Raw genomic sequence first — 12465 nt, forward strand, 5'->3', positions numbered from 1 at the left:
TAGAAGCGGCATGTCCGCGGCTCTGACCCGGAGCGACCGTTTGCCTCCTTTGTTTTTTGATAGGCTTGTCTGAGCTCCTTGACTTTCACGCAGCACTGATCTGAGTCCCTATTGTGGCCTCTCTCCATCATGCCCTTGGAGATTTTTTCAAAAGTTTTGGCATTTCGTCTTTTCGAACGAAGTTCTACTAGCACTGAATCCTCTCCCCATATAGCGATCAGATCCAGTACCTCCCGTACGGTCCATGCTGGTGCTCTTTTTCGATTATCAGCCTGCATGGTTACCTGTGCTGATGAGCTGAGCTATCTGTGGTCACCTGTGCTCTCCACGCTGGGCAAACAGGAAATGAAATTCAAATTTTCCTGGGGCTTTTCCTGTCTACCTGGCCAGTGCATGCGAGTTCAGATTGCTGTCCAGAGCGGTCACAATGGTGCACTCTGGGACAGCTCCCGGAGGCCAATACCATCGAATTGCGGCCACACTAACCCTAATTCGAAATGACAAAATCGATTTTGGCGCTACTCCGCTAGTCGGGGTGGAGTACAGAAATCGATTTTATTTCGAAATAAATGGCTCCGTTGTGTGGATGGGTGCAGGGTTAATTCGATTTAACGCTGCTAAATCCGAATTAAAGTCGTAGTGTAGAACAGGCCACAGAGACACATTTCATCAGGTACTGAGCAAGCAACCAAAGCACTGGAAGGTCAGGAAACCAATCTATCACCACTAGTCCACCTTTATCTCATGCAGAAACCTACCAGTAGTATCAGGTGTGTAGCCCCACTCAGGGAGTTCAGGACCCAAAAAATCTGTGATTTTGTCATTCCCCACACCCTCCAATTCAGACTCAGTACCAACCTCAAGGGAGAAAACCTCAGAGAGACCAGAGGGTGGTCTGCGGATCCCATAGTAACTGGCTCAGCCTCCATTTGTCAGGCAGGCTCATGGCAAGAGGCCACTGCATCAGGAGATACAGACCCAATAATGCCATCTCCCCCTAGATTATAAAGGGGGTGCTAACCCCCCAGAACTAGGCTCTGCCACAGTCACCCCATCCTAGGGTGACCAGAGGGCAAGTGTGAAAAATTGGGATGGGGGTGGGGGGTAATAGGTGCCTATATAAGAAAAAGCCCCCAAAATTGGGACTGTCCCTATAAAATTGGGACATCTGGTCGCCCTACCCCATCCTGTGCTGTACTCTCAGAAACCCCCACATTCCCAGGACTAGCTGGCCTCTTCTTAGGGCACTGATTAACCAGATGTGTCAAGATCCCACAGCGCAAAACAGGCCATGTCCTCAGTAGCCGCAGACAAAAGGGATTCACACTCCCCAATCCTGTATGTCAGGGAGACTTTGAGAGCCTCGGAAGCATTGTTTAATATGATAAAATCCTGCCTGCAAGAGGACAGGACATGGCTAACATCCAGGGTGTTACAGCCACAGGAATCCTGCTAATAGGGCAGTGAAATTGCCCTAACAAGTCATGTCTCCGGCCAGCAGCTTCTTTGAAAAAGGAGGGACACTACCGGACAAAAACACCTCTCACTACAATCCCCTCCTCAACTGCCCATTTTTAAACCCAGTCACCTTCCCCAGAGCTAGGACACCCTACACCACACAGGTAAAGTCTGGAGGCAAAATTCGGCAACCCAGGGCCACAGGTTAAATTCTCCTGCAGGATTTGCCAGTCTCCTTGCGGACAGAGTTAAGCCTGGTTCAGTGGTTATGCTGAAAGCTGTTCCAGGCAGCGTATTGATGGGCCAAGCTATTTTTGAGCAACTAACATCTTTTTTTGATTAACGTCTATGCTCCTACTGTAGGGGAAAATCATAGAATCATAGAATCATAGAATATCAGGGTTGGAAGGGACCTCAGGAGGTCATCTAGTCCAACCCCCTGCTCAAAGCAGGACCAATCCCCAACTAAATCATCCCAGCCAGGGCTTTGTCAAGCCGGACCTTAAAAACCTCTAAGGAAGGAGATTCCACCACCTCCCTAGGTAACTCATTCCAGTGCTTCACCACCCTCCTAGTGAAAAAGTTTTTTCCTAATATCCAACCTAAACCTCCCCAACTGCAACTTGAGACCATTACTCCTTGTTCTGTCATCTGCTACCACTGCGAACAGTCTAGATCCATCCTCTTTGGAACCCCCTTTCAGGTAGTTGAAAGCAGCTATCAAATCCCCCCTCATTCTTCTCTTCTGCAGACTAAACAATCCCAGTTCCCTCAGCCTCTCCTCATAAGTCATGTGCTCCAGCCCCCTAATCATTTTTGTTGCCCTCCGCTCGACTCTTTCCAATTTTTCCACATCCTTCTTGTAGTGTGGGGCCCAAAACTGGACACAGTACTCCAGGTGAGGCCTCACCAATGTCGAATAGAGGGGAACGATCACATCCCTCGATCTGCTGGCAATGCCCCTACTTATACAGCCCAAAATGCCGTTTGCCTTCTTGGCAACAAGGGCACACTGTTGACTCATACCCAGCTTCTCGTCCACTGTAACCCCTAGATCCTTTTCTGCAGAACTGCTGCCTAGCCATTCGGTCCCTAGTCTGTAACAGTGCATGGGATTCTTCCGTCCTAAGTGCAGGACTCTGCACTTGTCCTTGTTGAACCTCAACAGGTTTCTTTTGGCCAATTCCTCTAATTTGTCTAGGTCCCTCTGTATCCTGTCCCTACCCTCCAGCGTATCTACCACTCCTCCCAGTTTAGTGTCATCTGAAAACTTGCTGAGAGTGCAGTCCACGCCATCCTCCAGATCATTAATGAAGATATTGAACAAAACCGGCCCCAGGACCGACCCCTGGGGCACTCCACTTGAAACCGGCTGCCAACTAGACATGGAGCCATTGATCACTACCCGTTGAGCCCGACGATCTAGCCAGCTTTCTATCCACCTTATAGTCCATTCATCCAGCCATACTTCTTTAACTTGTTGGCAAGAATACTGTGGGAGACTGTATCAAAAGCTTTGCTAAAGTCAAGGAATAACACATCCACTGCTTTCCCCTCATCCACAGAGCCAGTTATCTCCTCATAGAAGGAAATTAGGTTAGTCAGGCATGACTTGCCCTTGGTGAATCCATGCTGACTGTTCCTGATCACTTTCCTCTCCTCTAAGTGCTTCAGAATTGATTCCTTGAGGACCTGCTCCATGATTTTTCCATGTTGTGTTTCTTGCAGAGCTTGGCTTCTCTTTGGACACATTGTTGACCTTTTAATTTGTGGGGAGGGGCAACTTTAATTGTCCTCTTAATGAGAGATTGGGTAGGAACCATCTGGAACCGCATCCACTGTCTTCTCAGTAACATTCAACCCTTAAAACCCAAAACTTTTTCTTTTGTGCCTCACATCATTAAATGTATCATGTTTGGGCTTGTCCGTGTTTGTGTTGCGTGTGTTTGTGTGAGTCACTTTTCTCTTCTCATATTGTGCCTCGGGGATGTTTTGTGTAGTTGAGTCCCTTGCTTGTGTGAGTGCTGTGCATATCATGCTATGTTTTTTGTGGGTATGCTCCTGTTTTGTGGGTTTGTCTTGGGTGCATCTTGCATGTCTCCTCCTCTGCCTGGTGTGTATTTATCTTTTGTCAGTGCTTTTGTGAGGGTGTGCCTCTTGCTTTTGTCAGTCAGAGCCTTGTCTGTCTCCAGTGTTGTTTCCTCTGTGTGTTTATGTCTTGCATGTGTATCTGAGTACACACCTCCAAGTGTCTCTTTCCACATACCACCTTTCTGACCTTGCTTAGAACCAGTACGGTATCAAGTCACAAATCCCACCCAAATCCCAATGGAACCTAACCTGTTGCCTTCGAAATCTCCAGTCCTGGCTTTGGTCCCATGAAGAAATAATTTACACCAGTCCTCTCTCTCTCTCTCTCTCTCTCTCTCTCTCTCTCTCTCTCTCTCTCATTGTATCCTTCCCCATCTCTCTCTCCTTCTTTCACTATTAAAATTCCAACACATTTCTTCCCCTCGGAGATAGGGCAGAAACCCAATGGCATCCAATAGGAGTTTTTCTTCCTTCAGAGAATTGCTCTTATCCTGCAGGGAAAGAATAAGGTAGAACTTAGGTGCTACAATGTGCAATGTTTGTCATCACATCACCCTTTGTCCTGCTATTCCAGGGCTAACACAATCACATGACTCCATTGCCGGATCAATGGTTAAAGCACTAGTTTTGGTAGTAAGTGTTGTTCAGTTCTAGATGGGGCCATTTGCAATTTGTTCTGGGGGAGTCTGATCTACCAGAAGCCGGCTAATCTCCTCTCTTCCTGAACTGTGAACACTGAAGCCCAATGGGTACATGTGCTGGGCTTGCCACCTTCAAATCCCCCAAGAAATTTACACGCCAAGTTTCCCACTGTTTTTTATGGCATCCAAATCCTTTAGGTGCCTGAAAAAATCTCATCCCTTGGTGTGTTTGGATGTGCGTCTTTCTCTCCCTCTCTTTCTGATGTGCTTTCAAAACCATGATGGCCTGATAGTCATATGAGAAGCAGCGTTCACCAGTCCATGTCTATATGTGGAGATTGCCTGTGAGCAAAACATGCAAGGCTAGATTTAAAAAACAGCTACATAGGCTGGAGCCGATCCGTGGCCTCTGAGTCTGCAGTGTTCATCTGGAGAAGACCTCAAGGGAGCCCTGCATGAAGAAAGCAACCATTCAGCACATGTGCAGCATCCTCCACAGTACCATGGATGGACAGTGGGCTGCCCTTCGTGTGCCCAGACATGGTCAGTATTAGCATAGCAAACCATGCCATGCCTGAACCTGTTGAGCTGGCTCCAAAGGTGGCATGGCCTACAAGGAAGGTGCGAAGATGTTTGTGGTGGGGACGGTGTGAGGCCACAGGACGGGATTGAGGAGCACCAGCAGAGCTGTGGTGAGAAGGAGCCTCGGGTTGGGATAGCTGGGGCCTGTGGGTCAAGAGTGAGGGAAGTCGACAGAGCTCTGAGTGTGCAAAACAGTTCTGCCCCACCAGTTCATGAGAAGTTATTTTCTGTTTGAATTTTGTGAAATTCTCTTTTTTTGTTCTTTGCTGAAAAGTCAAAATTTTGCATGGAAGAAAAGCCACACAAGCAGGGCCGGCTCCAGGCACCAGCTTGCCAAGCAGGTGCTTGGGGCGGCCACTCCGGAGAGGGGCGGAAGGTCCAGCTATTCGGCGGCAATTTGGCGGACGGTCCCTCACTCCCGCTCAGAGCGAAGGACCTCCCGCCGAATTGCCGCCACAGATCGCGGTCGCGGCTTTTTTTTTTTTTTTTTGCACCGCTTGAGGCGGCCAAAACCCTGGAGCCAGCCCTGCACACAAGCAAACAAACAAACAAATATTGTCACAGCAACTTTCTTCATAACCTAGATGTAACTTCACAGCATCAAACTCTTATTTTTCTGTTTGATGACCAATTCATTTATATTCATCAGAATGAAATCTAGTATAGAATTATCCTGAATAAAGTTTATAATTCAGACAAGGCAGAAGTGTTCGATAAATATTTCTGTTCTGTATTTGGGGGGAAAATGTAAAGCTATACCTCAAGTAACAAAGAACACAGGCCAGACTTGCAGGATGAGGGACTCTACTCTGGGAATCAGTGACTCTGAAAAAGATTTTGGGGTCGTGGTGGAGAATCAGCTGAGTATGATGCTGTGGCCAAAAGAGCTAATGCAATCCTGAGATGCACAACCAAAGGGAATCTCCAGTAGGAGCAGAGGGGTTATTTTACCTTGGAAGTTGGTATTGGTGCGACTGCTGCTGGAATCCTGTGTCCAGTTCTGGTGCCCACAATTCAAGAAAGATGTTGACAAACTGGAGCGGGGTCAGAGAAGAGCCACGAAAATTATGGGGAACCTACATAGGGAACAAATATTTGATAAAGGGCTCTTCAATCGACCAGGCAAAGATATAAAATGATCCAATGGCTGGAAGTGGAAGCTAGACAATAAGGCACATATAAGGGAAATAAGGCAACAATTTATAACAGAGAGGGTTATAACAACTTCCTTTGGCAGCTTATTCCAGAGCTTAACTATCCCTGTAGTTAAAAAGTTTTTCCTAATATCTAACTTGAATCTCCCTTGCTGCAGATTAAGCCCATTCCTTCTTGTCTTTGGAGACCAATTGATCCCCATCCTCTTTATAAGAGCCCTTAACATATTGGAAGACTGTATCAAGTCCCACCTCAGTCTTCGTCTCTCAAGAATAACCATGCCCAGTTTTTTTAACCTTTCCTCATAGCTCAGGTTTTCTAAACCTTTGATCATTTTTGTTGCTCTCCTCTGGACTATCTCCAATTTGTCCACCTCTTCCCTAAAGTGCGGCACCCAGAATTAGACACAGTACTTCAGCTGCAGCCTCACCAGTGGTAAGCAGAGCGGGACAATTACCTCCCGTGTTTTACATACGACACTTCTGTTAATAAACCCCAGAATGATATTAGCCTTTTTTGCAACTGCATCACATTGTTGACTCATATTTAATTTGTTGCGATCCACTATAATCCCCAGATCCTTTTCCACAGTGCCACCACCTAGCCAGTTATTCCCCTTTTGGTAGTTGTGCATTTGAATTTTCCCTCCTAAGTGTAGTACTTTGCACTTGTCTTTATTGAATTCAACTTGCTGAACAGAGAATAATATTCCAATTTGGCAAGGCCATTTTTAATTCAAATCCTGTCCTCCAAAGTGCTTGCAACCTCTCCCAACTTGGTGTCATCTGCAAATTTTATAAGCATACTCTCTACTCCATGATCCGAGTCATTAATGAAAATATAGAATAATACCGGACCCAGGACTGACCCCTGCAGGACCCACTAGATACATCCCCCCAGTTTGGCAGTGAACTATTCATAACTACTCTTTGAGTCTGGATTTTCAACCACTTTTGAATCCACCTTCTAGTAATTTCATTTCAACCACATTTCCATAGTTTGCTTATGAGAATGTCATGTAGGACTGTGTCAAAAGCCTTACTAAAATTAAGATCTATCATGTCTACTGCTCCCCCTTTATCCACTATGGCACTGACCCTGTCAAAGAAGGAAATTAGGTTGGTTTGGCATGATACTGACTTGACAAATCCACGCTGGCTATTCCTTATAACCCTATTATCCTCTAGGTGCTTAAACATTCATTTTTAATACATTTCCCCAATCTTTCCGGGTAACAAAGTGAAGCTGATTAGTCTATAATTTTCCAGGTCATCTTTGTTCTCTTTTAAAAGACAGGTAGTATGTTTGCCTTTTTGCAGTTCTCTGGGACCACACCCATCCTCCAGGAATTCTCAGAGATAATTGCCAATGGTTCCAAGATTGCTTTAGCTTGTTCCTTAAGTGTCCTGCCATGAATTCCAGCAGGGCCCTGCCAAACTGAACATATCTAAGTTATCAAAATATTTTTAGCCTGTTCTTTCCCTATATTGGCTTGCATTCCTTTCTCCTTGTTGTTAATTTGAATTGTGTTGTGCATCTGGTCACCATTAACCTTTTTAGTGGAGATTGGAGCAAAACAGGCATTAAACTTATCAGACTTCTTGATGTCATCAGTTATTAGCTCCCTTCCAACACATCTCTTCATCATTATATTACTCCTAATGTATTTCAAAAGCCACTTCTCATATCCTTTTGTGTCCCTGGCTAGGTGTGGCTCTTTTTGTGCCTTAGCATTTCTGATTCTTGCCCCTACGTGCTGGAGATACTCTTTTGTACTCCTCCTTAGCTATTTGTCCATCTTTCCAATGTTTGTAGCATTCCATTTTGATTTTCAGGTCATGGAGCCACGTTGGCCTCTGATTATTCTTTCTATCTTTCCTTCAGGTCGGGATAGTCTGCAGACATGCCTTTAATATTGTCTCCTTGAGAAACTTCAAGCAATCCTGAACTCCTTCTGCCCATGGCACCTTACCTTCCAGTTCTCAGAATTTGTTAAAGGCTGCTTTTTTAAGTCAATCATCCTTATTCTGCTACTCCTTCCTTTCCTATCATTTCGTGGCCACTTTCTCCCAAATTACCTTCCACCTTCACCTACACAACCTATTCCTTCCTGTTGGTCAGAATCAAGTCTACAGTGGCTGTGCCCCTGGTAGCTTCCTCTAGACAGAAGAGCTACCAGCTGAACAGGGAAGTTGTGACCCTAACTAGGCCATTAGCTAGTTCAGAAGCTTGTAAGACTACAAGGAAATATGGGCCCTAGATTCCCAATCTGCATGGTAATTATACCTGGTGGCTCCATTAATCATACCTTCTGGGAATGTGGTAATAACAACTTCCTACGGTCCTGTAGTAACTATCAGTCTTCAGAGACTCTCACAATGGGATGGGCACCAATGTAATCTGAGAGAGAGAGATGGATGTGGATAAACAGAGGTCAGGTTTTGTACCAGTTTAGCCATTATGCCAGAACAACCACTAGTATGAATTCAGGTACACCCATATCGTTAATTTCTCTCCATTGATGGCAATAAACTATCTCAGGATGAGCATCTTTCCACGGGTATTCACTGCTCAAAAGCTAAAAACCCAAAGCTCTTTTTGGAAGCGTCCCACCTTTTCACATATCACATTGGGCTCGTGTGTGAATCCATCTTGTGCATTTCAAGTTTTGCCTAATGTGAGTTTGTATTCTGTGTATTTGAACCCATGGCTTGTGTGACTCTTCTGTGTCTCATGTTTATGTGCTGGGTGTGTGTGTGTGTGTGTGTGTGTGTGTGTGTGTGCGCACATATGTTGCCCATATGTGCCTCTTGCATGCCTCCCCTTCCTCGTGAGTCTTTGTATCTATTGTCGACGCATTTGTGTTGTGTGTGGTTATGCCTCTCTCTTGGATGTGTCAGAACCCTATCTCTGGTGTTGTTTCATGTGTGTGTTTGAATCTTGTGTGCTTTAGTGCATTGCTCCGAGTGTCTCTTTCCTTCCTTCCTTTGCCTAGAGCCAATGGGGGAGAAGCCAAAACTCACAACCCAACCTGTTGCCTTGAAAATATCAGAAACAGTTCCTAATCCAAGAACACCTCTCAGCTGTAAATCTCTCTCTCTCTCATTGTGTCCTTCCCCATCTCCCTCTCCTTCATTCACTATTAAAATCCCAAGGGAACATTTCTGCCTCTCAGAAATAGGGCAGGCACCCAACGGCATCCAGTGGGAGTTCTTCTTCCTTCAGAGAATTGCTCTTATCCTGCAGGGAAAGAATCACGTATCACTTGGATGGCGGGATGTGAATTATATATGTCATCACCTCACCCCCACATGTAGTCATATTCTCCTGACAGCTGATGCCTATTGCTATCCCAGTGATTCACACATCAGTTCTGGCAATCAGGTGTTATGAGTTCAAGTCTCACTGGGGGAGTCTGATCTACTGGTGCTGGCTAATCTTCTTCCTTCCTGAAATGACAGCACAGCAGCCCAAGGGGTTCATGTGCTCTGATTGCCACCATCAAAGGGATTTAAACACCCAGTTCCCCACTAATTATCATGGTGTCCAGTTCTTTTAGTCCCTTTACAGTGCATTGTGGGTCAGGATTTAGGGGCACCGGCAGAGCTACACGGGGTGGGGAGCTGTTGTAGTAATTGGGCCTACAAATGTACCGTAGTATTAAACTCAGCTGTGAAGAGTGAAAGCTTTACCAAATGTCCAGTCACAAATAACAATAAAGGTTGAGCGGAAAAGTTGCAAAGTGAAACTCATTAAATGAGCCCAAACAGGCCCCCGGCCATCACTCAAGACTGTGTTTGGATCATGGCTGGTGAACGAGAGAAGTGTGGGGCTGGAAATCAAAGGACCAAAACTGGTGTGTGGGGAATAAGGCCTCACTAGTGAACCGGAAAATATGGTTCCACCCATCGCTTCCTTCTGGGATCCTTATAAACAAGCAAGTTGGGGAGAAAAACTAACGTAGGAGAGGAAGCGAATGCAACAATCACTGACCGAACACAGGGGAAGGAGTGAGCTTTACCATCATGGCTGCCTTGTGGGCCATCTCCTGGGAGCACAGGATCCAGCATGACACCCCTGGGCCTCCTTCATCCTAATCCCGAGAGACGTCCTGACCAGGCCGGGCCAGAGAGAGGGAACGAGTTGACATGGCTCCTTGACCGGCTTTGGCCCAACCCCAGCCACCACCTGGCATGGGAGACTGAGATATGTCTGCACTGAAAAGACAAAACCATGGCGCTGGGTCCCGGCTCTGAAACCTGGACAGTGGGGCAGTTCCCAGGCTCCATCCCACACCTGAACGTCAGAGTCAATTGACCCAAGCTCTGAGACTCCATGTCACGGGTTTCTCTTTGTCCTGTAGACGTACCCTTTGTCTTCTCCCTCCCCACCATATTTTTTTCTCTTTTCTTTCCCTCTCCTTTCTCCTTCTGCCTAATAAGAGTCTGGCTTAGCCGGAGAACACTGAATGTTTTGCAACACTGCGGTGAGCCAGTAACCAAAGACACAGGTAAAAACAATGCCCTGAACAGCTGGTACGGGTTTGTCAGGTCTCGGAGTGCCCGGTGTTTCCCTAGCAGTAAGGTTGCAAATGAGAATCAACACCAGAGACAGACGCTATATTTTCTCTCCTCTTTAGTGGGTGTGTCTGGTTTTGCTTCTAGGACACAGGATTGGACTTTACCCACCACACCTCCTGACCATCTCAACTAATTTCTCTTTTCCCCCAAAAGGACTGTTATTACCATCTGTAGCTTCTATGACACTTTGGGGCACTTCGGTTCCTTCTAAAAACCGTCACTCCAACTAAAGGGAACAAACGATGTGTGTAAAGAAAAAAAAACCCTATTTAAACACACTTGACCTGGAAAGAAATAGCTGTTTGTCCTTCTTTTCTGTATCTTTAATAGAAGGGTAGTTAACAGTTTGTTTGCCATGGGACTGAGCAGGCCGAGGGCTCTGGATGCCAAACCCTGAACCTTGTCGAACAGTTTGAAGTTGGACAGTGACATGGTCACATAAAAAATTTTGACTCTCTGGGCCCAAATAGTCCATAAACTATTTCAATGGACCCCAGGACTAGGGCAGCAGGGGGCACCAGGTCAGGATTGAGGAGCATTGGTAGAGCAGTGTGTGCGGTGCCTAGGGCTGGGAGAGCAGGAGGGGATAAAACAGGATGGGGGGGCACCGGTAGAGCTGTGATTTTCCAGAATAAGACTGGATTAGGAAGGTCCCAGTGGGTTAGGGTTCGAGGTCCATCTACACTGCAAACGAAGGTGTGATTGCAACACGGGTGGGTGTTCCTACACTAGCTTTAATCTAGCTAGTATGGGTAACAACAGCAGTGGAGACATAGTAGCCTGGACTTTAGCACAGGTTGTTGACCAGTGTACATGCCAGGGTCCCTGGTGGGCTGGGGCAGCTGGGGCAGCTACCCCATTGTGAAGTCTGTGTGGCCCACTATTATTACCAGGACATGTGCTGTTTGTTCCCCAACCATGCCTGGCCTGCTGGGCCACTACTTTTAATTGCAAGATATCAGGAAATTGTCCTTACCCAATTGTTTATTGGATTTCCTCGCCCACTCCTCCCCCTCCATGTCTCACTGGGCCTCTATATAACCTGTTCACAGACAGGCAGGAGGATCACGGTGAGGTTCAGCTCAGCAGAGGCTGGGATCCATCGCTCCAACAGCAGTGAAGGAACAAGGACTTGGGTAAGTTGCCGGAGATTCCACCAGCCGGGAGAGAGCAGAGAACAGTGTCACATGGGGCTGCAACTGCAGGGTTTATTTCTGGGAGGCAGCATGATCCAGTGGTTATTGAAGTGGTGCTCAATAATCTTCCCCTTTTGTCCACGCTGCAGGTCGATCCAGCGACAGACACAGCCATGGCTCCAAGCGGACCCCGCCCTGTGCTCCTGCTGACCCTTGCACTGCTGGCTGCCTGTGTGGCTCTGACCCTTGGGCAGAGGTGGAACCCCCTGAACGATATATTCCGGAAAGAACATGTGGACTTCCCCAAGACCGTCGCCACCAACAACAACGCCTACTGCAACAGGATGATGTGGGACCGGGTGATGTACTGGAAATACGCCAACACCTTCATCCATGCAACAGCCGAGAACATCAGCAAAGTCTGCACGACAGATGGGGTAGCCAGCGGGCCCTACCAGTACAAGAGCACGAGTCCCTTCAACATCACCACCTGCACATTTAACCCCTGGAGCATCTCTTACACCGGGATCAGCGCAGAACAAAAAATCATCATCTCCTGCTGGCGTGAGCTCCCTGTTTTCTATGTAAAGAGCATATAGGGCCAGCACTAGGCACGGAGGGCAGGCAGGAGACCCCGCTTATTCCTCCAATCCAGCTCCGACTCTTCCATACCTGTCCCTGCACCCAGCTCCTCACCTACCTCTGAACACAGGTCAAATTGTACAGGTGTTTCCACCCCCCACCCTCTGCTGCCCCATGTCATCTCCCCGCTGCCAAAAATAGTGGCCATCTCAAACTCTGTCCTTTAATTAAGAACTACCT

The 12465-nt window shown here is 46.9% G+C and overlaps 1 protein-coding gene across 1 annotated transcript; it reads left to right on the forward strand.

Annotated features, from left to right (window-relative positions):
* The first annotated feature begins 11816 nt into the window (after window positions 1-11816).
* On the forward strand, window positions 11817-12242 carry LOC135885975 (ribonuclease-like). The gene has a single exon (XM_065413870.1). The coding sequence runs from the start codon at window positions 11817-11819 to the stop codon at window positions 12240-12242; it is 426 nt and encodes a 141-aa protein (XP_065269942.1).
* The last annotated feature ends 223 nt before the right edge of the window (window positions 12243-12465 follow it).

This window comes from Emys orbicularis, chromosome 12 (genome assembly GCF_028017835.1).
Source record: "Emys orbicularis isolate rEmyOrb1 chromosome 12, rEmyOrb1.hap1, whole genome shotgun sequence".
Taxonomy (NCBI): Eukaryota; Metazoa; Chordata; order Testudines; family Emydidae; genus Emys; species Emys orbicularis.